Below are 25,568 nucleotides of genomic sequence, written 5' to 3' on the forward strand. Positions count from 1 at the left end.
TTGGACAATTGTTCTTAGTTTTATCACTTTTTAAAGTAGATGAACTAAATTGAACAGTATAAATGTACAAGGACTAAATTGAACAAAACGCTATAGAACAAGAACTTCATTGGTACTTTGACCGTATAAATCTAGCTCGTGTTCACAACGGAACAAATCTTATATATACACATTACTGTGGACGGATCGACAAGGAGAATTCGAGGTAAGTGTAATTGGTATCCTTTGAAGTTTCCTCTTCCGTGTCGTAGGTTAGGGGTAACGTGATAAAGTCCTTGAATCGGAATCCAGACAAAGCAGTCTTCCAAGTGTATCCATGAAAGTCACGGTACGGTCCAATTAGTTAACTTACAGGAGCCATCCAGTTGTTTACCCACTCATTTCTCGAGTATGTATCATGATTTTTCCGATGAATTGTGTTCAGCTTCAGCTGTAAACCATATAGATATAGTGCATCCATATATATATAAATACAATGCAGGATGTAGAGCGGGAGATCAGAAGACATATATATCTATCGCAGATCGATCGGAATGGGGAAATCGTTGTTCCAAGTGATAGAGCAGAGGGAAGTGTTGTTACGAAACAAAGGAGCTTGCAGCGGGCGAAGCGGCGGGAAGGGCGGTTGCCCCTCCTGCGGCGGCGCTGTGATGGCGATGGACTTCGATACGCAGCTGGTAATCCTCAACCGTTTCTTTCTCCCTCACAAGATTAAACGCAGATTCTTCTGCCTCATATGCTCCGCTCGTCTTATCCCCGCCGATCGCCCTAGCCCTTGCCTTCGCCTTCGCCTCATATTTTGCTAACTAAGCATGCAGAAATCCTATTGTTGTACAATTTCTTATGGGATATTGGTTTGTCATGGGATGTAAACATGACAAGATCGAATTAAATTTTTTATTTCTAATATGTATTTTATTATCTCTAAAAATATAATGAATAAATAATGATACATTCATCACCAAATGGTCTTTTTGTTGGGTAGTGCATGTAGTGATATATATATAACTTAGTGCATTCCCATCTATAGGTTTTGAGTAGGTTTTTTTTAAAAAGTAAACTTAAGTGAAGGAGAAAAGGAGAAAAAAAAAATATTTCTACAAGACATTAGCCATGTTTGGTAAATAGTGGAACACGTCAAATTTTTTACGGATCCACCATCTTTGACGTTTTGATCATGGTTGACTATGGTCAAAACATCAAATCCATATTCATTGTTTGATTAACTAGCAGTTTGGAATAGCGATCTCCCATGCAAATCGCTAGAATCCTAAATGTGACTTTGAGCAGCATTTGGGATTGGCGTTTTGAGAAAAGAATTAAAATGCTCCTATTATGTTAAAAAAAAAAAAAAAAAAAAAAAAACCTGCGGGTGGAGGTATCATTGACATATGATCGGAATTTGAAACTAATTGGTAATCCTCCTCTTTGAACCAAAACAAATAGGCGTTTGTTGTTTACAATAATGTAAATTTAAATATAAAATCGAGTCTAAATAAATAATGGCACGTCAAAAGTAGATATTAGAAAGTGAATTTCGTAACAAAATATAACATTATTCATTTTAAAAGGTCAACCTAGTGAAACTCAATTACAACCTTACTCTTGTACAAGGAAAGCTACCCAACAAATGCATATATTGATAGAAAAACCACAAAGAGTTTCCTCTTCTTGCTTTTCCAATAAACATAATACAATTTTGGAATGTAAAACTATCTGTAGACTACACTTTGTTCTTCACATAAAGAGCCTTAACAGGAAGAAGGAAACAAAAAAAATGACTGCAGAAGAGCCATTTTAGGAATGCAATCTACACCCAACTTGCTTGTCTTCTACAAATAAGAACTTAACAAATCGCACGTGCCACGTCAGCGGGCGGCAGCAGCAGCAGCAACAACAATAACTCTAGAGCTCTCTAAGATGGGATTTCCAGTGACCCTAGCAGAAACATGAATATGCAAAATGGTTCTTCTTGGAGATGTAATGGGAGATGTAGTTGGTCGAAGAAGCAGAAGAACCGAGGATATCTGCTGGAACCAGTATCTGAGTCTTCCCATTAGCGATTCTCTTACCAGCCACATTTGCGTAGAACAGGCCAGAGATGGCTGGTACAAATACATCGCTCTCGGAGCAAATGTAGAAGTCGATAACCTTCTCCAATTCAGATGCGCCGGAGTTGAGGAACTTTGCTTTTTTATCAATGGGCATTATGGTTTCCTGCAGTTTTTAGAAAGCAGATGAGCAAAGATAATAGGTAGTTATAGTAGAGTTCATGAATACACATTTAAAGATCCTATAGAGACCAGATAAAAAGACCACAGAAATGAAGCAACATTGCTTCCATGGATTTCCTGATTCTGTTATTAACAAATCCCGTTTCCCCCAAACCACCAGTTCACCAAAAGAAGTGGTACTCTTGAGCTGACTTATTTGTGATCACTAAAAAAAAGAAAGACGGTAATAACATCTGACCTTGGTGTAAACTTTTGGAAAGAGTTCCTTCAATGCATCGAGGCTGGCATCCCATCTGCCTTGAGTCAAGTATATCGTCGTGTCCTTGCTATAACCAAGCTTTCTCAAGAAGAGGGCTATCTCCTGTGGATTGTAGCAGTTCTTTGATCCTGGAGAACCATTTCCCTGACAATTCTTTTTCTCCAAAACATCAACCCTTAGGTCCACTGCTACAAATTGTCCATTGGACTTCCGACTTAATGTCCTCAAGCGCTCAACCATTGAGTCGACTACTTCATGTACTTCTGGTTGAAGCTCCAAGGTTCCAAACATTGCCATACATGCTACTGAGTCCATGCTTGTCCTTTCTGAACTTTTCTTCATATTCACTGAAGGAAAGTAGGTTGCCAGCCTAATGTTCCCCTTTGCCCTGAAAATCGGCTCAATATTTTCTGCAATATGCTCTTCAGTAACCCTATTTGGAACCTTCACTACCGCAAGGTTTTTTGAAGAGAGCACAGTGGGCTCAGATGCTGTGACTTTGACCACTCCATCCAGGCTTTTAACAAACTGATCAACATCATAAATGTCTTTGAAGTCTCTGAAAATCACGATGGATGCAAGGTATCAAATTTTGTCAAGAAGTCCTCAAGTTGCAACATAATAGTCTCTACTCTTCTATAACTCCTAGTTAGGATGTAATATAATGTGTCGTCATATCATTAGCAATTGGTAAATGGAGTAATTCCAGCCTGATAAGAGCACTCAGTTGAACGAAAAAACTGTAAAATGCACCATCTTATTACCAACCTCTTATCACCAGGATTGCTTCCCCTAACATCTGGGATCACAAGAGTTGCACGTAGATATCTTGCCACTACTACTGCATCAGAAATCTGAAGAAAAAGACCACCACAGAAAAGAAGGTTAATTTGTATCTGTCATCCCCCCCAAGACTAAGCAGCAATTATTTTGACATTAACCAATAATCACTGGATTCCACTTGGATTTTTCCCAACTGGGCACAAGAATATCATTATAATCCAAAGATCAGGTAAACATGGATTTCATGGCAGAATAGGCTTTAGTTTGAAGTTCAGGTTGAGTATGGTTAGAGATAATGTGGAGACTATGATAGTGTATGATCAAGTCCCAATAAAAAAAATGATCACCACCTAAGGACTACAAGCTACAAAGAGATATCAATAGTCCATAATAGAACAAATATATTCAAGAAACTGAATGTATTGAGCTAATACAGTGACAGGAACAGCAGAAACAAATAAAATCCTTAAGGAAATTATCATTAATTTATTACTATAAAAAGCTACAAAAGACTAAATGGAACATGAAGATACCTGTGAGACATGATACTCGGGACCATTGGTCAGCGAGAAGGTCACATATCCATTTGATAAATCTCCATCAGCTATTGGCAGCAAAGGAACGAAAAACAGAAGCTTAGCAACACCACTCATGAACTATAGAACAAGATCACGAAAAACCTGAAAGTGATGGTAACTTACCCAGGGATGGTCTTTCCCAGCAAGGCTTCATGGATAAACCATCACCTTTCCAAAGACTATCTCCCCCAGGAAGTGAAAGCTCTGAAGCTTTGTTAGTATCATGAATAGTTGAAGTCAAGCGGCTCTCCTGTGTAAATCAAAACACATAGCAAAAATGCAAAAAATATAGTCAGAAATGACAAATGAGATGCCAATCTTGTAACAAAACAAAATTGTTTATGCTTGTTGGAAACTTCAAGCCAAAACTCATGTCGGTGAAGGATTCTTATTTTTTAATTTGCTACATATCATCACAACAGGACAAAAGGTCAACAGCCAATCCATTAAATTCAAAGTGCTGAATCCACCAACATACAACAAAAGAACATCAAAACATCACCAATGCACAATCAATTGATTATGAGTCTCAAATTCCAGAATCACACGAGGAAAATCCGAAAATGAAACAGCAGATAATTCAGCATCAGATACATAATCTAATCAAACAAAATCTAGAAATTTGAAGATTCGGACAGAAAAGAAGACCTGGAGAGTATCGAAGTGGTCTCGCTTGATCATGTTCCCCAGCATTACAAACATTGTAACAGTGAGCACTCCGGCCACAATCTGTCTCGGATCCACCGCCATTTCTTCAGATCCAAAATCTCTCTCCTGCTTTCACTGTATCAAAGAACCACCTTCTTCTCTCTGTGTATAGAGAGAGATTGAGAAGAGAGAAAGAGGCGCAGCTCACACCTTAGCTTTCTTGGCTACTTGTAATTAAGCCACTGATTCCTCTTCCTTGGGAATTTTATATACTGGCAATTTCACATCTCCACGTGGTCCTCTTAATCATTTCTACTTTAGAAAATTTATTTTTGTCCATAGTTTAGAAAATTTATATTTACCAATCCGCAAATAGGTCATTAAATTTTGTACCAAATTTTAAAATTTTAAAAAGTAACTATTAAATACATCAATTTGTTGATTATATGTAATTACATTAATATTTATTGCCAAGATTGCACTCTCATATAGGAGGTTATGAGTTCAAGCTTCTGTGGAATAAGTTGAGAAAGTAATTATAAACAAATAGTATATTATAATAGACTCAATAGTATTAAAAAACGTATCAATTTTGAACTTTTAAAAATATAATCGTAATAAGTAAACCCTTTTTACTGCCTATTCGTATTCTCCTCTTTCAATTTGATGGAGTTGGACAAAGAATCCTCACAGAAAGAGGTCGCTTCTCTGTTGAGAAGTCTCACTTAAAACTGATTTTCAACGATAGAGTGAAAGTCAATTTTGCTACAAATGTGTGCATAAATGTACAATTTAGTATATCCATAAGTTAAAAGGTAAATTCATAAAATGTAAGATATAATTTGAGAAAATTGAAAAATTAAAGCATCCAATGATAGAGGTTTGGTTCGGACCAGGGAAGGTATAAAAACACGGGCAGTTGGGCACAGCACAACCGACACTTCTCCAATCATTAACCACCTATGCTTAACAGTAAACACTTTTGCTTTACTTGGTACTTTTTTGTCTGCATTTCTTTAATTGTTTATTATTGACAAAGTTGAATCTCAATCCATATGTAATTGTTATTAGAATTTTGGGATAAGGGTTCAAATAAGCCCTTCATGTATATATCTTAAAGTGTAATTAGTTCTCAAAATTAAAAAGTTTCAAGACATTTTAACTTTTTATTTTTATGTAATTAAGTTAATTAATATGTTACCTCTAAGTAACGGGTAATTTTCTTTCTTAAATTTAAAAAATTAATTAAAATTTTTAAAATATTTTCAAAATTTAGATAAGATAATTAAATTAAAAAAAAAAAAAAAACCTCCGACGGGCTTCCCTGTCCAACCGGACGAAGATTGTACAACAACAACAACAATAATAATCATAAATAAATAAAAATTGTAAAAATAATTTAAGAGTTGCTATGTAATAAATTAGCACAATATGTTTATACCTCTATAGGTTATTTACATCCAATCAGCTAAAAGTAAATAGATAATTTACCAAACATTTTTTACAAGCAGTTAATATTATCAGCTGGTCAAATCAACTAACTCTATCAGTTATCAGTCATTTACCAAACACCCCCTTAGTTGCAACGAGTATTGTAAGGATAAATAATAATTATATGCAATACAACTCAAATAACATATATGAGTTTACCTAGTAATTTGATACATATGTTACCCAAATACTCTCTACCATTACTTAGATGTGTTATCATAATTAAATATTTTCTATTATTTTATAATAGTGGTTAAATGAACTGTTAATGCAATTACAAGATTGGATGATTGATTCTTGTAAGGATGCAACATGTTAAAAGAGCTCTGAACTAAATATTTTCTTAAGTAAGAATCAAACTCTGTAGGTGTGATTCAAGCTGAATTTATATTAGCCTCATATAGTGACGAGATATAATATATCATATGATAAAAAAAGATTTTTTAAATTATGAAAAAATGAATATATTAATAATAATGTCAAAAAAAAAGTAATTATGAAGATAAATTATATCGTGCACCCTATAGTCTATTTTGTAAAGTAGACCATGATGCATATTTATTTTTAATATATTGTTAATTTATTTTTATTACATTACATGTTATTTTTAGTATGTTCATTAAATTTGATATATATTTATATTTAAATATATTACAAATCTCTAAGACTATATGGTCTAATGGTACTCGGATTGGACTTTTATTCGGAAGGCTGTGATGAATTCGAGCTTCAGTAAAGACGTAAATATATGAACAGATACTACATTATAATAGAGTCAATAGCATTAAAAAATACATTAAAAATATAATATCACTATCTTATTAGTTATTACACGAACCCTTGTACACTCCACGAACAGTGTGTGGGTGGGGCCCGAAATGAGAAGGAGTTGAGTTGGCAAGTAGATACTGATGAAAGGAAAAGTAGTGAGGTGGGATCCAGTTCATCTCCTACTCGTGACTTGTGCCCAAAGTGTCAATTATTAACGACACCAAGTACCTAGATGACCCGATCTGGCACGTGCAATTCACCGGCTTGTGTATTCACTATTCAACAAATTTCAATAAACCAAAAAACAATAATAAATAGAATATTCCGTCACAGACATAAATAATCTTCTCCATTAAAATATAATTATTAGCACTAAATTTATAGTAAAATTAGATATTTATCACGTTCAATAATTATTAATAATATCACAATAACCCGTGGACTTAAATATCATTAGGGGTCGTTTTTTAAATAATGCTAAACATAACGGTAATGGAGGCGTAATTAACGGCAGAAGCAATGGATGGCTAGTCAGCCGCAATCTCCAGTACAATTTGTTTTGAAAGCAATAAAACGAGGTAAATTACTACAAAAGAACTGAAATAAAGTTAGGAACGGAGTCTCAATACAAAGAGTTTACCTGATTATAAGCCAATGAGACAAGAGAATGAGTTACCATATTAAAGCTGCTTTTAATCCAGTTTACGATTAGAGCATCCACACTAGTGGATAATATGAGGTTAATGTAAGAAGAAATAACTTGGGTGGAGTTATTTATAGATGTGGGGTAGGGTTAATACTTGAGTTATTTCTCCTGCAAATGATAAAATATTTCTCTTCCCAAGAAAATTGAAATATCAAAAACAATAAGCTGCTGTGCGCGAAAGCAAGCCACACGGGCGCGTCAGGCGCGCCTGACCTTGTTTTCTTTTTTTTTTTTTTTTTTTAAAAAAAAATCAATTTTGTTTTGTTTTGTTTTTTTTTCTCCCCTTCCTACATTCTCTTTCCTAATCACTCTTACATTATCCCCCAATTCTCCCCAACCCTTGTGGATGCTCTTAGCTATAGCGATTATTGGTCTAAGAGCATCTACATCAGAGGAGAAATAGGGGAGAATTCACTACTTTTGAGGTCAAAATGCCATGGTGGCAGAGAGAGAAGGGGTGGGGAGCATCTGCAAATGTTGGGATATTACTCTGCCCAAGAAAAATAATTAATGATGAAAGATAAAGAACCAATAGAGAAATGACATGCTTATTTTATATATATATTTTTTTTATAAAATCAGTTTTGATTTTTTTTTCCCTCCCCTCCCACATTATTCTCTTTCCTACTCACTCTTACATTCTCCCCCTAATAACCCCAACTGATAAGGATGCTCTAAGAAAGAAGTGAGATCTTTTAACCTAACTGACTTTTAACTGCCAATGGTCAAATGCAAATATTGAATCATTCCATCTAGTAACACCGCAAATATCTCTACTAGTTTAATTTAAGGTCTCATATTCAAACTTTAAAAATACACTCATTTTAAAATTTACTAAAAAATTCTTTATCACCCTTTGAAGTTTTATCCAACACGAACATAATTAATTTTAATATGTTGAATAACAGTTTTTTCTTGATCCCTGCTCCAACAAAGAATGAAAATAAAATTTAGAGAACTGGAACAGGGAGTTGTATCTATTCCCGGTTCGAGATGGAGATACTCCGCCTAGCCTTGGCATAGATACTCCCCGTCCCGTCCCCTCATATTATTTGGTTTGAATCGGTCACCTATGGACAACCTAGGCTAACTTATCTTGTTGTGATTATTTGTCTACTAGAGTAACGAGGCGGGATTTACCCAATGCACGGATTAATAAGAATTATCTCCTATTGACTTTCTTGATTTGAATCAGTCTATAATTTCTTGTGATCTTTTATTGGTCGGACAGGTGTACCTAATGCATGCCTTTGGGTAGTGGCTGCGGGTTTTCCTAGTCAATAAAAAATAAGAACTCCCAAGAATAGACGGTTGCTTGTAAGCGAAACCTAGCTCTGGGTGGTTGGTTTTGGCATGTCACAGAAAACAGAAACCCAGAACTGGAATTATGGGGCAGAACATCATGTGGATACTAGGTTCCTGATTTAGCAGTCTAGGATTATGATGTGCAATAATTCAGATTTCAGACCCTGGCAGCTTCCTGTGTTGGAAGCATGTGAAACTTTGCATAAACCTAAGAGATTTCAGAGACTACCTGGGTGTCTTGGCTTGCAAAGAATGGAGTTTTGGGGAGTAAAGGCAGCTTATAAAGGCAATTTGTCTTTAAAGAAACCATTTTTGTGTGTTGGGTGGTTGTGGGTTTCCTGAAAATTCTTGTTTTAGCAGTGAAGTTTGGTTTGAAACTGGTAGACTTGTTGCAACCCCATTTGTTGAGTTTGGTGAGGAAGAAATACTAGAGATAATAAAAGAGAACTACTTTTTCATGAAGTCTTTTGTCACTTGTAATTAATCAAGAATTGGATGTTTTTTATCATCCTATAAGTACCCAGAGGAAGTAGTTCAAGTTTATGATCATAAATTGAGAATGGCAGAAGAAATGCAGAAACTTGAGAGGCTCAAAGCTGCCAGAGAAGTTCTGAGGTGCAGCTTGGAGAAGTCGAAAGAGTTAGCCTTTCGGGTCGATGAAAGCGGGGCGAGACTAGAGAGGATGAGCCAGAGATTGGCACTGCTAGAAACCACCATGAATGCCATATCAACAAAATGGAAGCTTTATAAGATCAAAGGTCCATTACACCAGGCTTTTGGTCTTTCTGCTTCTATTGTGGACATGTTTGAAGTGATCTGTGGTTTGGAAATCGCGATATCTGCTGATCTTTCTTCTTCGGGCTTGTTTGCTTACCTAAATAATGTCAAGTACACTGAAGATGCATTGAGGTTCCTCAATGGCAACTGCAAATTGGTGATTCCTTGGCTGGAAGACGCCCAGCAGATTCTCGAGAGCAATAAGTCCATTGCAGATCATTGGTACCTTAAAAATGTCAAGAAATGTCTGGTGGCACTTGAAGAATTGCAGGCCATGGAGGAAAGGTTTAAACTGAGAGGAGGAGCTCTGGGGTCTGCATTGGACAAACTGGAGAGCGAATTCGCGAGGCTCTTGCTGGATAACCGGTCTCATCCTCCTTTACCTTTACCTTTACCCCAGCCTGTTCTTGAGAAAGTTCAAGCCATTGTTGAAAGATTAGGTGCTAATGATCACCTCGAGAATTGCATTTCTGTTTACGTTGAGGTCCGGAGCTCGAACGTGAGAGAAACTCTTCAGGCACTGGATTTGGATTACCTGGAAATATCATTAACAGAGTTAGATAGTCTCCAGAGCCTAGAAGACTGCATAGACCAGTGGGGAAGGCACCTGGAATTTGCAGTGAAATATGTGTTGGAGGTTGAGCACAGGCTTTGTTTCGAGGTTTTTCGAAAAGTTGGCTCAGATACCACCTGGATGGATTGCTTTGCCAAGATTGCTGTCCAGTCAGGAATTCAGAATTTCTTCAAATTTGGGAATTCAGTGGCTAGGAGCAAGAAGGAAGCCATCAAGCTGCTGAAACTCCTGGACATTTTTGCAGCTCTTAACAAGCTGAGATCAGATTTCAACACACTTTTCAAGGGGGAATCTTGTGCAGAAATCAAGAACCAGACAAGGGATCTGATCAAGAAAGTCGTGGATGGGGCGTGCGAGATTTTCTGGGAACTTTCCCTCCAAGTCGAGGTGCAAATCCCATCGAATCCACCACGAGATTGCGGGGTTCCCAGGCTGGTTACCTTTGTCACAGACTTCTGCAACCAACTACTAGAAAATGAGCACTGGCAGACTTTGCTCCAAGTTGCTGAGATTCACCAGGGGTGGAATCACAAGCTCTTCGACGAGAATCTCCTCTCGGGCGAGATTCACAACATCGTGATCTCCCTCGAGAGGAATCTGGAGACGTGGGCAGGCGAATACAAGGACACCCCGAGCTCCTGCCTCTTCATGATCAACACCAATTGGTACCTCTGCAAGGCCACAAGAGGAACAAAGCTTGCTGACATAATGGGACAAGAATGGCTAAGAGGGCATGAGGAGTACTTGGAGTACTATGAAGCAGTTTACCTCAAGGAGAGCTGGGGAAGGCTCCCGGCCCTCTTGTGCAACGAGGAAATGGCGTTCGATCCCCAAGCAGCCACCCGGGCACTCACAGAATTCACAGCAGCCTTTGACAGCATGTGCCAAAGACAGTCCAATGTTGTACTGTGTGACAAGGGGTTGAGGTGGAGAACATGTGACCTTGTTCTTCGGGCTGTTGTTCCTCCTTACAAGAGTTATCTGGAAAGCTATGTTTCCTCAATAGAACACAAGACAGGCTGCAGAATTGATGTGAAATACACTCCAGAAAGCCTGCAGATTATGGTGAGTTCTCTGTTTCAGCCAAAGTTTGGGAAGCTTGGAAACACAAAATGCACAGAACTTATCAACAAGGTCAACAATGTGATTGCTAATCCATTCTCCTCAACTCCTGCAGCTGCATGATCATGTTGATTATCGTAGAAACAATCGAGTTAAATCCCGCGATTAGGTTATGTACATGATTTAATATAATCTATGCTCCTGATCATGTTTCAGATGATGTATGTCTTCTGATACAGTGAATTGCAGTGTCTCAAACATGAGTATGTAAATCATAGCACTGCTTTAGGGCTATACATACTATTCAAGTGCATAAATGGCATTCACAATAGATATTCACATCTCAAGTTGTGAAGTTTTTTTTTTTTTGAGTGACGAGAGAAACTCACAGCCATTATGTGAGGGTGTTCACTGGAAAAATCTCACCTTGTGACCCTACCTAGCAAAGAACTACACAGACGTAAACCGGTCTAAGTTGTCTATAGCTGACCGACTCAAACCATGAAGACCAATCCATTAAACCTTTTTGGGGATTATTAATATCTAAACTATATAATATAACAACAAGCTTGGTTGGCGTGAATGGCCGTGCACTCTCATCCCTTAAGAGGGGTCGGGAATTGGAGCGTTATGTTGTGCAACTGTGTGCACCATGCATGGTGCACACGGTTGCAAAAACGACGTCGTTTTGTCGTCCGATTTTTAAAAAGAATAAAATCAGTTTCGTTCGGATGCTCGTTTTTAGTCAAAACGACGTCGTTTTTGCAACCGTGTGCACCACACAACATAATTTGCCAAGGGAATTCGAACTCCCTCTCATATGAAAAACCAATTCGAACTCCCTCTCATATGAAAAACCAATCTAGGCAGCACTTTGTCGCTTAATTGGATCAGGCCGCTGTGAATGAGGATTAGTCTGAATTATAATAAAATAAGACTTCCTAAAAATCATGGCTCGGCATGTGTCACACCCCCAACTCTTTTTTTACTTTGCTTGTTAACATTGGTCAAGTTGGTTTCAACTACCATATCCATGTGCAGTATATCATTGCACAAACTGACAAAAGCAGTAAAGACTTGGAAAGAATTCACTTGTGAAACAAGTCTTTCCCATATAGAATCATAAACTCATGAAATACTTCCTGTCTGATTTGTCTTCATCTCCCTTCACCAAAAAGTTCATCTTTAGAGCCAGGTAGTTTAACAGCCTAGATATAAGATATACAAGCAATAGAATCATAAAGAAAATAACATATATATAAAGACAGCTCTTTTGCTCCATTTATGATTTATCAAACTCAATTATACTCAAGAAAACTGAAACATTTTTGTCATGAATGCAAAAAACTTGTCAAAATGTCATTTGAACTCTCTCATGCATACATTCTGCTGCAACTGAGTATTCATCTGCTCTCTAGTAGAAATTACATTGATTGATTGACCTCTAAGCCCCATGAAACTTGCAATGCCATCAGGATCTCAAAATTGAAGGTCAATCCACATCAAACAACTGCAGAGTGGAATGGATTCGATCGGGGGATGGATCTAAACGCTGAAATGTCAAGAGAAGCCGACTTTTTCAGATCCCTCCTTGAACATTATCTTTTTCAGTTTCTTCACCTTCTCGAGCTCTGGTGCATGGAAATTCTTTTCCACTTCCCAAGCGAGTTGGGACATACAATTGAAAGAAGATTTTGCACCCTTCTCATCGGTTACTTCTCTAGGAAAAGGGATTCGAACTTCAAAAACATCCTTTTGGGGAGACCAAAAACGGACATCGAAACCTAATCTGTCAACCCAGAGCATCCTTGCATCTGGCACCTATGAGAGGATCACAAAAACAAACTTAGATCAAATAGTGTCAACTTCTTTCAAAGTCTGAGATGCAAATATGCAAAGATAAATTTAATGAAAATGTGAATGTATCACATAATTATGCTATGGAACAATCTGAAGCTAAGAACATAGAAGTATTTTGCCAATAAAAATATAATGGTTATTTACGAACCCGGAAATCCAAATCCACATAGACGTTACAAAAACGTATAACATCTTCCTTATTGTGAAGATTTATCTCGCCAATCATTCTTTCAGCCAAATCTCGGAGAGGATCAGGGTTAGCCAGCTTATAATCTGAAGAAGTGACCCATACACCGTCCTAAAAGTAGTCATATAAGAAAATGTCAAAAATTGAATTTAAACATTCTTGCCACATGAATTAATAAAACAATGGACAAACAGTGATGCATAATGTCTCACAAACCTCCCCAAAATCTTCAATTTGGAGCACCTGTTCAACCGAAACGACATATAAGCTGTGTTCATCTACTTCATCTCCATACCGCCTTTTCCATACTGAACAGAGCTTCTGTATGAGAAAGACTTGAGATTCAATCACATTTTTTAACATCAGGGTCAAAACTACAAAACCAAAAGACCTCACTTGTCACCATTGTTATACCTTCAAAAGTTTTGAGTCTTGGGGCTTCTCAAGGCTGCCTTGCACTGTGCATTGCGGAGTCCGCAAACCACATTGCTCTAGCTGTTAAGAATCAATTCCATTATAACTATCACATTTATAATAACATTATGTTATACTTATACATTGAAACTTGATAATCAGCTAATATTGTGAAGGTCAAATCAGCTAAAACAATCAGACCAGTCAGCTATCAACTAATTGTCAAACACCCAAAATCCAAACACGCCAAAGATTTAAACTTTATAACAGAAATTGTGCATTGAATCGAGCACACACCTGGACATGTAAGCTGGACTTGTTATCAACGGAAAATTTGGCAACGGAGTCACTCAAGCACAGAACGGGAGTGCCTTCGGGATCAACAACAAAGCGAACGCCAATGCCTAAAGGCCAACCGTCCTGCGTCAATGTGGAGAGAGTGCCCAGGGAGCCCAACTCCATAATCGTTCTGGAAACTTCGGCAGGGAAGGGTCTGCCATCGTTAGCTAATTCAGATTGGGGCGGCTCCGAGACCACGGAGACAGAGCATTTCGGAGGTCGATTCGAGAATCTGGGGCATGGGTTCCTCTTCTTTGACCAGGAAAGTTGGTTTCTTTTGGGGGATTTGGGGACGAGGAGTGAAGTTTTGTGGAAATGGGGAGCGGGGAGAAGTGGAGACGGTAGGTGAGGTGTGAAAGTTCGAGTTTGAGGAAGCATCTCCAAATTGAGCCTGAGATTCAGTGGAGATACTGAGGATCGGTTGAAGAAAGGAGTCGATGGCAGCCCTTTGGAAGCGCAGTGAGTTGAGGAGATGATGATAACATTGTCCTAAGCTACACAACCCCACCCGGTGCTTTTTCATTACATGGATATTCATCACTCTTACTAAAAACCTTGTAAATTCTTGGGATAAAATGCTATATAAGTTTGATTTTAAACAATACAATTTTATGTTTGATCTCAAATTCTTTTTTAGGTATTGCATTGGTGTTCACATCCCGCAATTCTCTGTCTGAAAACAACAGCTATGTTACATTAATATTAAAATCAAGTAAAATTAAACTAAATCAGTCAAGTCTTATTCGAGACAACTACTCAAAGTGTAACTAGCCAGCTATGTTACACTAATTTTTATATATGGTAAAATTAAGCTAAACCAGTTGAGTCTTAGTTGACTATGTTACATAAACATGGGTTCAAAATCTTTTGACCTCATCTAATCGAGGATAGTTCTTTCAAAAACGGTGTTATATATACACATGAATTCTAATTCTTTCGGCCCTATTCAAAACAATGTTACATAAATGTTGGTTAAGAATCTTCTATACTCCCTTCGTCCCATTTTGTTTGTCTAGTTTAGTTAACAAGGTTTTACTGAATTATTTTTAATTCAATTGTTCATAATATTAAGTTTAGTATTAGACTATTAGTATATAAAATTTATATATTCGGAAACTAAATTAAAAGTACTATTAAATTTATATGAATAAAGAGTTGGTTTGATCAATGAACAAAACAGGATAGACGGAATATATAAAATTACAGAAGTAGATGAAACATGATTCTCGTATCAAAAGATCACGAATTCAATTTTTGACAATACTCTTTCAGTTATACCTATCACACAAGGTATACTTAGTGAACCCCACTTATTTTATGTGTTTTGTAAACTATTGCCAAGGAGTGAAATTTATCACATATATATCCTCATATAGTGACTGCGAATTTACCTCATCATTAAAAAAAAAAATAAAAAAAATACATGAGACAATATACATAAAAGGGAATTTCATTAACAAACAAGAATACAAAAGACAGTATACATAAAAGGGGAGCTTTCTTTGCCACCTACACAGTATCATATATGCAACTGTGAGTGAGACTGCAATACTCTCAGTTAAGTTGCCAATATGATTCATCATTTCAGTGTATTACATTGGGAGTGAAAGCATGCAATGGAGAGGTGATAGCTCTGTTTGATGTCAAGGCAATCTTGGTGGTTCCTTGTGGCAATCAACAGCACTTGATTCAAACATAATCCTTCACCATCAAGATCTCACCACATAGCTTCTTAGGTACTTGTTCCAATGCTTCACCCTCTTGCCATGCTTGCCCCACGATTACTCCTGGGCCCACGTGACGAACATATATAACAACCTGATCGTTGAATGGCCATGGATGTTTTGCTGCGATGTAAGAAGCCCTTAATTAGACACATGCAAAGTACAAAATAATCTTGGTAACACGGAATGCATCTATGGTCTTTAATTTGGACAGGCTGATGAAAATCTAGGAACATACCCTGAGAAACTAAGAACAACCAGAAAAAGTAGTTTATGATTATTAGTTTTAAGCAGAGAGACGAGAGCATGATGACACTCAATGATCACATGAAACCCTGACTGCGTGATTTTTGCCAATACAAAATCAAGAACACTCAAAGTATTTGTTGTTAGATTTTAACTTCCAAATGAACTCCAAGCAGCATAGGTCAAATCAGTGCACCAATGAGGTACATGGATGAGAAATACTATGCAACTACCATCTTAACATATATTACCAATGAAAATACTACAAAGCATGGTCAAGTGGTCTGCATGCTTAAGGAAGCAAGGCGTTAGGCTGCAGAAGTGTTTATGTGTTTACAGATTTTTTTTTTTTAAATAGCAATAGCATATATGCAACAAATAGGGTAAAACCAAGAATTTAATTTCTTGTTTAGCCCTGGTCTCTATTGAGTACCATAAAAATATTACTCACCTGGCTTAGGGAAGCCTTCTGGTAAATCAGGCAGATCAAACAGTCCATTTCCAAATTCGTATGCCAAATCACAAGGATGCTCTGTTGACATCACTTCATTCGATTCCTTTACCGTAAAATATAGTGGATAAGATTTTGAAATTCCAGCCAGAATTGATCCACCTGATATGTAGTTCGTTGTCAGAAGCATGGCCAATTGGATGAAGAAACATATATCAGCAACAAAGTTGTAAATGACACACGAGATAAAAATTATAAGGGATATTTATGTTTCTAAGGCTATCCCCATTAGAGGGATTTTCACAGTTTTTGATAAAACTTTTGACACCATGGAATAGAGAGAAGATAAAATGTGTCCTGCAAATATGAGGATTTTACAGAAATATGGGGTCCACTTTGCTAGCTTCTCTCATTCTCTCTCTTGTGTGTTGCATAATTGTGGGGTCCACTTTGTTTTTCTTTTTTTAAAATCAGCTTTTATTGTTTTTTTTTTCTTTCGTTTTTCTCTTCTATCACATCTTCTCTTTCCTAATCACACCTACAAAAACTCCTCAAAAACCACACCAAAATCTCCACTATTGAGGATGCCCTAAGGATGCGTACACACTGCCTCAAGTACCCAAAAAAAAAAAAAAAAGTTGAAATTTGAAGCAATAAGTGAGATGGAGTCATGGAGACCTTCGACTATACATGAACATTAAAACTATAAGCCATCCAGAAAACCCACATATTTCAAACATCAGTAAAATGAACTTTCAACATATTAAACAAAAAGTTCATATGCTGTTAAATATCATAATATCAGATGTTATGAGTGAACATACCAATGATTCGTCCATATGTCTTCCCATCCCCACAGTGGAAGACAGCCTAGCCAAAGCATTAACAGAAATCATCATGTGTTTGTGAAAATGCACGGTCACTAAAGAAAAGTAAAATAATTTATAATAGAAAATAAATGGAAAATGTGGAAAATAAGTCCAAAGGCAACATATCACGGTGAAAACCTTGTTGAAGTAATTTATCCAGGAAATGAGTAGAGGCCCTGTATCACAATTTCAATGTATCAAAATATCTTCCATAAACCAGAGTACTTGAAATAAAAAGCTTTTAGCTAAGGATCTAGGAAATTAACAAATTCTCGTGCTAGCTAGATTCCATGATTGCTAACTAAATGAAAGAGCAAAACCAGGGGAACATATAGAAGAAAGTCAGCAAACCTCCACTTGTTCGGCATTTCCAAAATTCAAGTGAAGTCGTGTCATTCCCATCAGAAAGCAGGCTAGATGCACTTTTCTTTGCCAACTTGGGGTCATCATACCTCATCCCAGCTATCTGCCAAGCTCTCGATATAAGCCTGTGAGAATTTCCACATATAAGAAGCTGAGCTGCTGTAAAAAGCATAAGCTCTTGTGATGTTCCATTGAAACTACGCCTCTAGCTAATAGATTCTTGGAACAATTTTAGAACTTTCCCCACGCATAACTTGAAATCTCTAAATACTAGATGAATACACATGCACATCATTTGTTTCCAGGAGTAAAAAGTCACGAAGAGATGCAAAGAAAGCACGGGCTAAACATCTACATGGTAATATTTTCTCCAAGAAACCATCAACAAGATCGGATACGGAGTATTAAGCAAAAAACACATGGGAAAGAACAATGCACCACTGCATTCATCTTGTTTAATGACCAGTAACTTACACAAGAAGAATGTCAAAGAGATTACTAATTCAATCCAATAATGAAAATGAAACACTTTGCAACCAGAAATGAAATGAAATTTCATAATGAAACATGCTGAAGCAATTTAAGGAATCACAAACCTTGGGTTTAGCAAGGAGAGCAACCTATGCCGCCTTTGTTCTGGTATATCTCCAATTTTTTTCCTGACCACATAGGCAAAAAAGAAACGGCATTAATAATGAAACAACGATACTATATAAGCTCAACAATCACTTATCAGTTATCAGCAATGTTTTTCCATCCCAACAACATATACACCGTAACTACATACGCAAATATAGATTTACCAGAGATACGAAGCGGGATTGTAGGCAGAAGGGTCGAGAGGAACGAGCTCTTTGGGAGGGTCAAGGAATGTCACTACGTCCTGCTCATCCAAGTACGATATTGTCCCATTCGCCAATACTTCATAGGGTTTATCATCCCAGTCCGGTGAAAATGGGCTGCCAGAGTACGACGACGACGACGCATTTGCACCCTTCCTTGCCGCACGGTATATCGATGATGAACCGCGATAATGAGCTAACCCTAAGCCGTATAAATTCGGGATTGGCTGCTGATTTGGGAAATTGATTTGACGGGAACGAAGCGGGAAGTAGGTGAATGGGCGGTGAGCCGGAAACCCAACAACTCCTTTGCCGCCGCTGCAGCTGCACGTTGATGACGGCGTCGCGGCTCTCATTTCAGTTACAGGCGGCGCTTCCTAAATGGAACAACTGATAATTCCGGGAAAACACAGATGGCAACCTTATGGAAAGTTACAAATAGAAAACAATATTCTTATTTGAAATGAAAAAATTATTTTCAAATAAAAAAATTGAACTAATATAAATTATCTAACTTTATTAGATAATTTTGTTTTTCTTTTTCTAATAAAAAAAAAAACAGGTGAATAATTTATAGTCTTATAGTTTATTGTGATTCAAATATTAATTGATATGTGAACGTATAAGTACATTTTGAAATAATAGGTATAAAATGAATGTGGGTTGAATTTGGAGTTGGGGTAGGTATGGAATGAATGTGTGTTGATTAGTATATTAAGTGGTGTGACAAATTAACTGGTATATTAGATTATGATCAATGTGGATGTGGGACATGCAAAGTATTATGCATAGCAAATACTATGTGGGTGATATTTATACTTAGTGCAATTACTATCATTTATAGTAAAATGAAATATTTTAATATTTTATTAATGATGAGTCTTTTTGTGCACAAGTGAGGTTTATAAGTTAGGTCGGGAACTTTACTAGTGTATTAAGAGAGCTTCAAGCCATTTCCACATTCAATCTAAGATGCGTGTTGACTTTTATAGAGTTCATCCCATGACACATGTTGATAATCCGACGATGAGCAACACATTGTGTCTAGAGCTATAAGACATTAGGCTGATCTTACCCCTGCAAGTGTACCCATTTGCAATCTTATTTAGCATGCCACATAGAATTATTTTTTATTTTTATTTTATTTTTGTTATATGATGTGTAATGCAAACTTGCATCTGTTGCAAGTTTGCAAAGTACAAAGAAGGCTGCCGAATGGCAGCCTTCTTTGTACTTTAGTATTGCAAGGCAGTATGGCTGTCTGCAAATCTGTACTTTTCTTTAGTTTTTATTTTTTTATTATTTTATTTATATATATATAATATAAAATAAAAGTGAGACTCATTTTTGAGAGAGAGAGGTTTGTAGGGATGTAGTATGAATAGGAGATGATTTACAAATACGATGATGTGGATGTGGGACCCATTTTTTAGAGTGAGAGAGATTTGCAGGGATAATGTTAGCCTGTCATTATGTCACCCACATCACATATTCGACCAAGGCTAATGAGACAGTGCGATATGATGCAATCTGACATTGGACAAAATCATTATTAAAAGAGATCGAATGAGGTCGTTAGATGCTTAAAATGATTGGTTAGGACTTTGCCACAATTGATTAAGATCATAAAATATGTGTCTCATTGTACCCCATCAACAATTAATCATATACTGAAGATGTACAATAATGATTATTCTTGGTACCTATTAATTCAAGTAAAAACCACAAAATGTGATGCTCTCCTTATAGTATAGACAATGTAATAACTAAACCACCATAACCTAGTTTTTATTAGGTTATTTATTTTTCATTTTGCTTAATTTATATAAAAACTTGCCGTCGCTAGAATATATCAATATGCCATTCTTAAAACAAATTAAATTTGAAATTTGAGTTAATTTCATTTTTTGTTATAGATTTGTAGGTGAGAATCAATTTTTAGTCATTTTTTATTATAGCATTCTCATATGGTCATATTATTATTGTGGCATAGTCATTTGTAGTTATCAATAAACAAAATAATTGAAATATCGTTAAATACACAATCATTTCAATCTTTTTTAATACAAAATAGGTTGAATCGGTATATTCTTATGTTTATATTTTTGAAAAAAAAATCATAATTAAATACTGAAATGTCATTGTATTTAACGATATTTAAATGAGTTTATTGATAAAAGATAAAAAATAATCATGCCACAATAATACCAGGACCAAAAGTAAATGTTCAGAAAGTGAATATTCAAATAAAAATGACTTAAAATGAATTGCCACTTATAAATCCATGACAAAAAGCAAAATTAACTCTTTAAAATTCTATAATTATCAAATCAATCACTCGATTTATTTGTGCTATAATTTTCTCTATTTTTCATTCTCGATGGACTACAGGCAAATTATGTTGTGCATCATGGTGCACGCGGATGCAAAAACGACTTTGTTTTGAATAAAAACGCGCATCCCACTTTCCCGACAACAACATTATGTCGTGCATAATTTGAACTATATATTCAGAATCAATCAATGAACTAAAAATCCAGAATCAATGGACTAAAAATTCAGAATCGATGAACTAAAAATACAGAATAAATGAACTAAAAATACAGAATGAATGAACTAAAAATTCAAAATGAATGAACTAAATATCAATAATGAATGAACTAAATATCCAGCATGAATAAAAAAAAATCAATTTCAATTTCTGTCTAAATATCCAGAATCAATGAACTAAAAATCCAAAATGAATGAACAACCAAGGACGGAGGCAAGTGCATACTTAGGGGGGCCTTGACCCCACTCCCCCATCCCAAAATTTTTTAATATTATATATGTATTAAATTTTTTTTAAAAATATTATATAAATTTTTAAAATTTTGTTGTTTTTTAAAAATATTTGGCCCCCCTCCACTTAATTAATCTTACAGGTAAAATTATAAATTTCTTCATCTTCTCAACTTTTTTCAGTTCTCTCCTATTTTGAATTATGTATTCCCTATATTGTTGACTCACATTCAAATTAGACCTCATTTAACCTACTTATTAGTTTCTCTCTCTAGAACCATGCACCTATGCGGCATATACGTTATAATAAGATAATTTGTCATTAACAAAATCTATGCATATTTCTCAAGTTAAATTTTGTGTTTTTTTTTTTAATTTTATTTTTGTATCTAACTACTTGTTTGGTTAATTTTTGTTTCATATTCTATTGTTTATCTTAAATAATTGTTTCATTTGATTCTAAATCATGGCTATCAAGGTGCATTTGTTTGGTTAATTATGTAAATTTGTGATTGTGTGATAAATTTTGTATTTAATTTAAAATGCATAATAATGTAACAATTGTGTAGTATATATATTTGAGAAAACAATTGCTATTATGTTATGTTGTGAAGATGGTTTTTCAAGAAATAATCAATAGTCTTTTAAAACATGCGTAAATGTTTTAATTCTTTCAACCGTACAAAGCAATGTGCATTGAAAAACATATTGCAAAATAATTTAATATAGATTCAATTATAAATGATTTATTCTAAACTTTATTGAATTTGTAATGTAATGATTATTTTGATATATGTTAACGTGATATCAATGTATTTGATTTAGTACTTCAATCATAGTTGGCCCCCGCACTATTCCGTCCTAACTCCGTCCCTGTGAACAACAACATAAAATAATGCTGTTGAGGGGAATCGAAACTGATTTTTTTTTAAAAAGTGAGACGCACATTTTTAGCCAAAACGATGTCGTTTTTGCATCTGTATGCACCATGTATGGTGCACACAGATGCACAACATAACGATTGGACTAATGGCCTATAGGCCGGTTTTTATAGTTACACCGACCCGATACTGTAGCCCGCATCCCAATTCTGGCCCAGACACAAAACCTTCTACTATTCTACTAAAACCAAATACTAGGGTTTTATCCTCTCCCTCTCTGAAAATTCACAGGGTTCTGGTCGTCGACAAACATGGTTCGTCCCTGAGTATCTTCATAGAATTATCTCTGAACCTTTGATTTTTTTCTTCTCAATCTTCTAATGCTGATACTGCTCCGTTTGTGGAATGTTTCTAACAGCCGCAGGGAGATTACATAGAGCTGCACAGGAAGAGACATGGCTACCGCCATGATCACTTCGAACGCAAACGCAAGAAGGAGGCTCGTGAAGTTCACAAGCGATCCCAGATTGCCCAAAAGGTAATGTTCTATTTCTGTCTCATCACTACTTCACTTGCAAAATTGGAATTTGTTTTCTTATTTTGAGTGCTTACTTTGTTGGTATTGATTGATAACAGGCTCTGGGTATCAAGGGTAAGATGATTGCTAAGAAGAACTACCGCGAGAAGGCCTTGATGAAGAAAACGTGAGCTAGATTTTATTGTTTTTAGCTTTAATTTAACTATCTTCAGGGTTAAGTCTTTGGCTAATCATTTTTTGCCGTAAAAGTTGCCATAGAATATCAGTGTAGTTACATTTATTATTGAAAACTGATTACTATTGCTATAGGATAGTTAAATCAAGGAGCTTTTGTGGTTTTCTACCTATAACATTGAAAAAAGAATTGGCTTTGGATTTTCATAATCCAGCTTATGAATCAAGAAGTCATCTTATATTATAGCATGCTGTCATGTCAACAGATTGGCAATGCATGAAGAGTCATCATCAAGGCGTAAGGTTGATGAGGATGTTCATGATGGAGCCCTTCCAGCCTATTTACTTGATCGTGAAAGTACAACAAGAGCAAAGGCAAGTTTGTTAGCCGGAGTTTACTCTTCCCTCCTTTTCATTGTTAGGAAGTGGTTGTCATAATTGTGATTTCCATTTGTTGTTCCTTGTAGGTTCTCAGCAATACTATAAAACAAAAGAGGAAGGAGAAAGCTGGGAAATGGGATGTCCCTCTACCTAAGGTAGTGCGAATTCAAATTACATCAAAATCTGACTGTTGTGTTGCCTGTTTTTTTGTGTTACTTTTCTAATCTCTGCACCCTGATTATCTTTAGCAGTTATCATCCTTCTATCTATGTACATATTTTTAATTGGTATATGACACAACATTGATCATGAGCTAAAGCCAATCGGCCATTGAGCTAAGAGTTTTCACTTACAAACTTCAAAATTGAATGACTTGCAAACCAGTTATGGTCCTTAGGTGCAATAGTGAAATGGGATTTAAAAAATCTAATTATGGGTTCAAGGGAGAATAGATTTTTGGATAATGCATTGTGCATATAATGTAAAATTTTTTGAGGTTAAACTGTTAAGGATGGTTATGCATTTATTGTTGCAAAATTGAGGTTAAAGATGATTTTGCACTTCATGAATTTAAATCATAGATGGTTTTCTTGAATATGCTGTATTTATTGTTAATTATATTCTCTTAAGATATGCAATTAGTTAAATGGGCACCTTCTACCTTCCAGGTAAGACCTGTGGCTGAAGATGAGATGTTTAGAGTGATCAGAACTGGCAAAAGAAAGAGTAAGTGCCTCACAATATACTAATATACATATCTCTACTTGCTTTGTTATTTAAGAATTTTGCCACTTGATCTTCCTTTCTTACTGTTTGTGGGAGGAGGATGGGGGATTATTTGGGGACTTCATTGATTGCATGTTAGTATTTTAAAATGTTCTTTAGGACCCTACCCCGAGTGGCCGAGTGCCCCCTGGATGGCCGGACCTCACAATATTTTCTTATAATTTGGTTTTGTTTCATATGCAGCCAAGCAGTGGAAGAGGATGGTCACAAAAGCCACTTTTGTAGGACCTGGTTTTACTAGGAAACCTCCAAAATATGAGCGCTTCATACGCCCCTCAGGTTTACGTTTTACTAAAGCTCATGTGACTCACCCTGAACTTAAGTGTACTTTCAATCTTGAAATCATCGGTGTTAAGAAAAATCCAAATGGTACAATGTATACGTCTCTTGGTGTCATAACCAAAGGAACCATCATTGAGGTAACTTCTACGAATATGAACACCTTTTCCATGTGAATAAACTACTGCAATTGCTAGACATCATTGATTGATCCCTGCCTGCGTATAATTTCAGGTGAATGTCAGTGAACTTGGTCTTGTAACCCCTGCCGGAAAAGTAGTCTGGGGTAAGATCATGCTTTGCTCTTGCTATTTATGCAGTTTATTAGTCTGTTCTGCTTTATGTATCATGTCTCACTTCTGATTCATCGGTAATGTGCAGGGAAGTATGCTCAAGTGACAAATAACCCCGAAAATGATGGCTGTATCAACGCAGTTCTCCTTGTGTAGAAGAAATAGTATTGAACAGAGCAGCCGGGTGTTCATTTTACAGCACGAAACCCCCATTTTTACTTCCTGCACTAATTATCAGTTTCTTCACTTTCTTGATTTGGTTTCAAGTCTTTTGGCCTCTGTGCCATCTGTTTTTGTTTGTAATTTCAGACTAAATAACATACAAGTACGAAATCAACACTCTGTTAAAGAGTTTTTATATACAGTTTCCTTGTAGATTCATGGTAAGTGAGAACAACAGAGAATTCATCTGCACTAAGTAGGAAAATGACTTCTGGAAAACGTTTTTTGAAAATGAGTTCGGTCGGTTGCATTCTGAAAAATTGTTTTGGTGTGTTTAGTTCATTTTCTAAAAAAATAAGTAAAATTGTATAAGCATTTTAAATATTTTATTTAGAATATAAAAATATTTATAATAATAATATTATTATTTATCATTTAAAAAAAAAAACAAAAACGACAGCTGTGGTTTACGTTGGAAATAGGCGGAAGATTGGCGAAAAATGACTTTCGTCAAAATGATAAAAATTTTTATAGTTAATAGAAAATATTTTCTGTTTGATAAAGAAGTCGGGCTACGTGAATAAAACATCCGCTACTATTTTGATGAATCATGCGCTCACAGTGTTTTTTCTTTGTTATACATTTTAGATTTGCTTACCGTCCTTTGATCTGAGTGTTTTTTCTTTGTTATATACATTTTAGATTTGCTTACCGCCCTTTCAATCTATCAGAACAGATCAGGCTATATCTATCAATCGATTTGAAAATATGAAGATTATAACTCAGAGACACCAAACAAATTCCCTAGGA

At 36.0% G+C, this 25,568-nt stretch overlaps 5 protein-coding genes across 6 annotated transcripts; 2 read left to right on the top strand and 3 right to left on the bottom strand.

The window, feature by feature from the left end:
* Positions 1 to 1,523: 1,523 nt before the first annotated feature.
* Positions 1,524 to 4,754, bottom strand: LOC109188347 (uncharacterized protein At1g04910). 2 transcript variants are annotated; one of them, XM_019338982.1, is made up of 7 exons: positions 4,503 to 4,754; positions 3,978 to 4,104; positions 3,810 to 3,880; positions 3,262 to 3,347; positions 2,473 to 3,052; positions 1,907 to 2,217; positions 1,524 to 1,872 (listed from the first exon to the last, which is right to left on the bottom strand). In XM_019338982.1, exons 1-6 carry the CDS (start codon positions 4,602 to 4,604, stop codon positions 1,939 to 1,941), a joined length of 1,245 nt encoding a protein of 414 aa, XP_019194527.1. In that variant the 5' UTR covers positions 4,605 to 4,754; the 3' UTR covers positions 1,524 to 1,872; positions 1,907 to 1,938. The 2 variants fall into 2 exon arrangements, with proteins under 2 accessions (XP_019194527.1, XP_019194526.1); XM_019338981.1 differs by having other exon boundaries at positions 1,524 to 2,217.
* A 4,035-nt stretch (positions 4,755 to 8,789) lies between these two features.
* LOC109187526 (exocyst complex component EXO70A1-like) lies at positions 8,790 to 11,527 on the top strand. The gene has a single exon (XM_019337745.1). The coding sequence runs from the start codon at positions 9,335 to 9,337 to the stop codon at positions 11,309 to 11,311; it is 1,977 nt and encodes a 658-aa protein (XP_019193290.1). The 5' UTR covers positions 8,790 to 9,334; the 3' UTR covers positions 11,312 to 11,527.
* A 946-nt stretch (positions 11,528 to 12,473) lies between these two features.
* On the bottom strand, positions 12,474 to 14,518 carry LOC109187527 (glutamyl-tRNA reductase-binding protein, chloroplastic). Its single transcript, XM_019337746.1, has 5 exons — positions 13,947 to 14,518; positions 13,650 to 13,730; positions 13,452 to 13,556; positions 13,197 to 13,346; positions 12,474 to 13,009 (listed from the first exon to the last, which is right to left on the bottom strand). The coding sequence occupies exons 1-5, from the start codon at positions 14,364 to 14,366 to the stop codon at positions 12,749 to 12,751; spliced, it is 1,017 nt and encodes a 338-aa protein (XP_019193291.1). The 5' UTR covers positions 14,367 to 14,518; the 3' UTR covers positions 12,474 to 12,748.
* A 904-nt stretch (positions 14,519 to 15,422) lies between these two features.
* Positions 15,423 to 18,924, bottom strand: LOC109187528. The gene is made up of 7 exons (XM_019337747.1): positions 18,445 to 18,924; positions 18,238 to 18,300; positions 17,630 to 17,766; positions 17,417 to 17,454; positions 17,234 to 17,279; positions 16,410 to 16,571; positions 15,423 to 15,835 (listed from the first exon to the last, which is right to left on the bottom strand). The coding sequence occupies exons 1-7, from the start codon at positions 18,837 to 18,839 to the stop codon at positions 15,678 to 15,680; spliced, it is 999 nt and encodes a 332-aa protein (XP_019193292.1). The 5' UTR covers positions 18,840 to 18,924; the 3' UTR covers positions 15,423 to 15,677.
* A 3,423-nt stretch (positions 18,925 to 22,347) lies between these two features.
* LOC109187530 (ribosome biogenesis protein NSA2 homolog) lies at positions 22,348 to 24,974 on the top strand. The gene is made up of 9 exons (XM_019337749.1): positions 22,348 to 22,459; positions 22,564 to 22,683; positions 22,782 to 22,849; positions 23,124 to 23,232; positions 23,325 to 23,393; positions 23,907 to 23,964; positions 24,208 to 24,443; positions 24,538 to 24,589; positions 24,685 to 24,974. The coding sequence occupies exons 1-9, from the start codon at positions 22,457 to 22,459 to the stop codon at positions 24,750 to 24,752; spliced, it is 783 nt and encodes a 260-aa protein (XP_019193294.1). The 5' UTR covers positions 22,348 to 22,456; the 3' UTR covers positions 24,753 to 24,974.
* Positions 24,975 to 25,568: the final 594 nt, after the last annotated feature.

This window comes from Ipomoea nil, unplaced genomic scaffold (genome assembly GCF_001879475.1).
Source record: "Ipomoea nil cultivar Tokyo-kokei standard unplaced genomic scaffold, Asagao_1.1 scaffold1421, whole genome shotgun sequence".
NCBI classification, from domain to species: Eukaryota; Viridiplantae; Streptophyta; class Magnoliopsida; order Solanales; family Convolvulaceae; genus Ipomoea; species Ipomoea nil.

Coding starts and splice junctions, on each gene's coding strand:
- LOC109187530 (XM_019337749.1), top strand. Junction 22,684..22,781: donor GATCCCAGATTGCCCAAAAG/GTAATGTTCTAT, acceptor GATTGATAACAG/GCTCTGGGTATCAAGGGTAA. Junction 22,850..23,123: donor AAGGCCTTGATGAAGAAAAC/GTGAGCTAGATT, acceptor TCATGTCAACAG/ATTGGCAATGCATGAAGAGT.
- LOC109187527 (XM_019337746.1), bottom strand. CDS start 14,366: ATGCTTCCTCAAACTCGAACTTTCACACCTCACCTACCGTCTCCACTT. Junction 13,557..13,649: donor AAGACTCAAAACTTTTGAAG/GTATAACAATGG, acceptor TTTCTCATACAG/AAGCTCTGTTCAGTATGGAA. Junction 13,010..13,196: donor ATGTGGATTTGGATTTCCGG/GTTCGTAAATAA, acceptor ATCCTCTCATAG/GTGCCAGATGCAAGGATGCT.
- LOC109187526 (XM_019337745.1), top strand. CDS start 9,335: ATGGCAGAAGAAATGCAGAAACTTGAGAGGCTCAAAGCTGCCAGAGAA.
- LOC109188347 (XM_019338982.1), bottom strand. CDS start 4,604: ATGGCGGTGGATCCGAGACAGATTGTGGCCGGAGTGCTCACTGTTACA. Junction 3,348..3,809: donor CCGAGTATCATGTCTCACAG/GTATCTTCATGT, acceptor CTTTTTCTTCAG/ATTTCTGATGCAGTAGTAGT. Junction 2,218..2,472: donor TTCCAAAAGTTTACACCAAG/GTCAGATGTTAT, acceptor TAAAAACTGCAG/GAAACCATAATGCCCATTGA.
- LOC109187528 (XM_019337747.1), bottom strand. CDS start 18,839: ATGAGAGCCGCGACGCCGTCATCAACGTGCAGCTGCAGCGGCGGCAAA. Junction 17,455..17,629: donor GAAATGCCGAACAAGTGGAG/GTTTGCTGACTT, acceptor ATTGTGATACAG/GGCCTCTACTCATTTCCTGG. Junction 16,572..17,233: donor GACATATGGACGAATCATTG/GTATGTTCACTC, acceptor ACTACATATCAG/GTGGATCAATTCTGGCTGGA.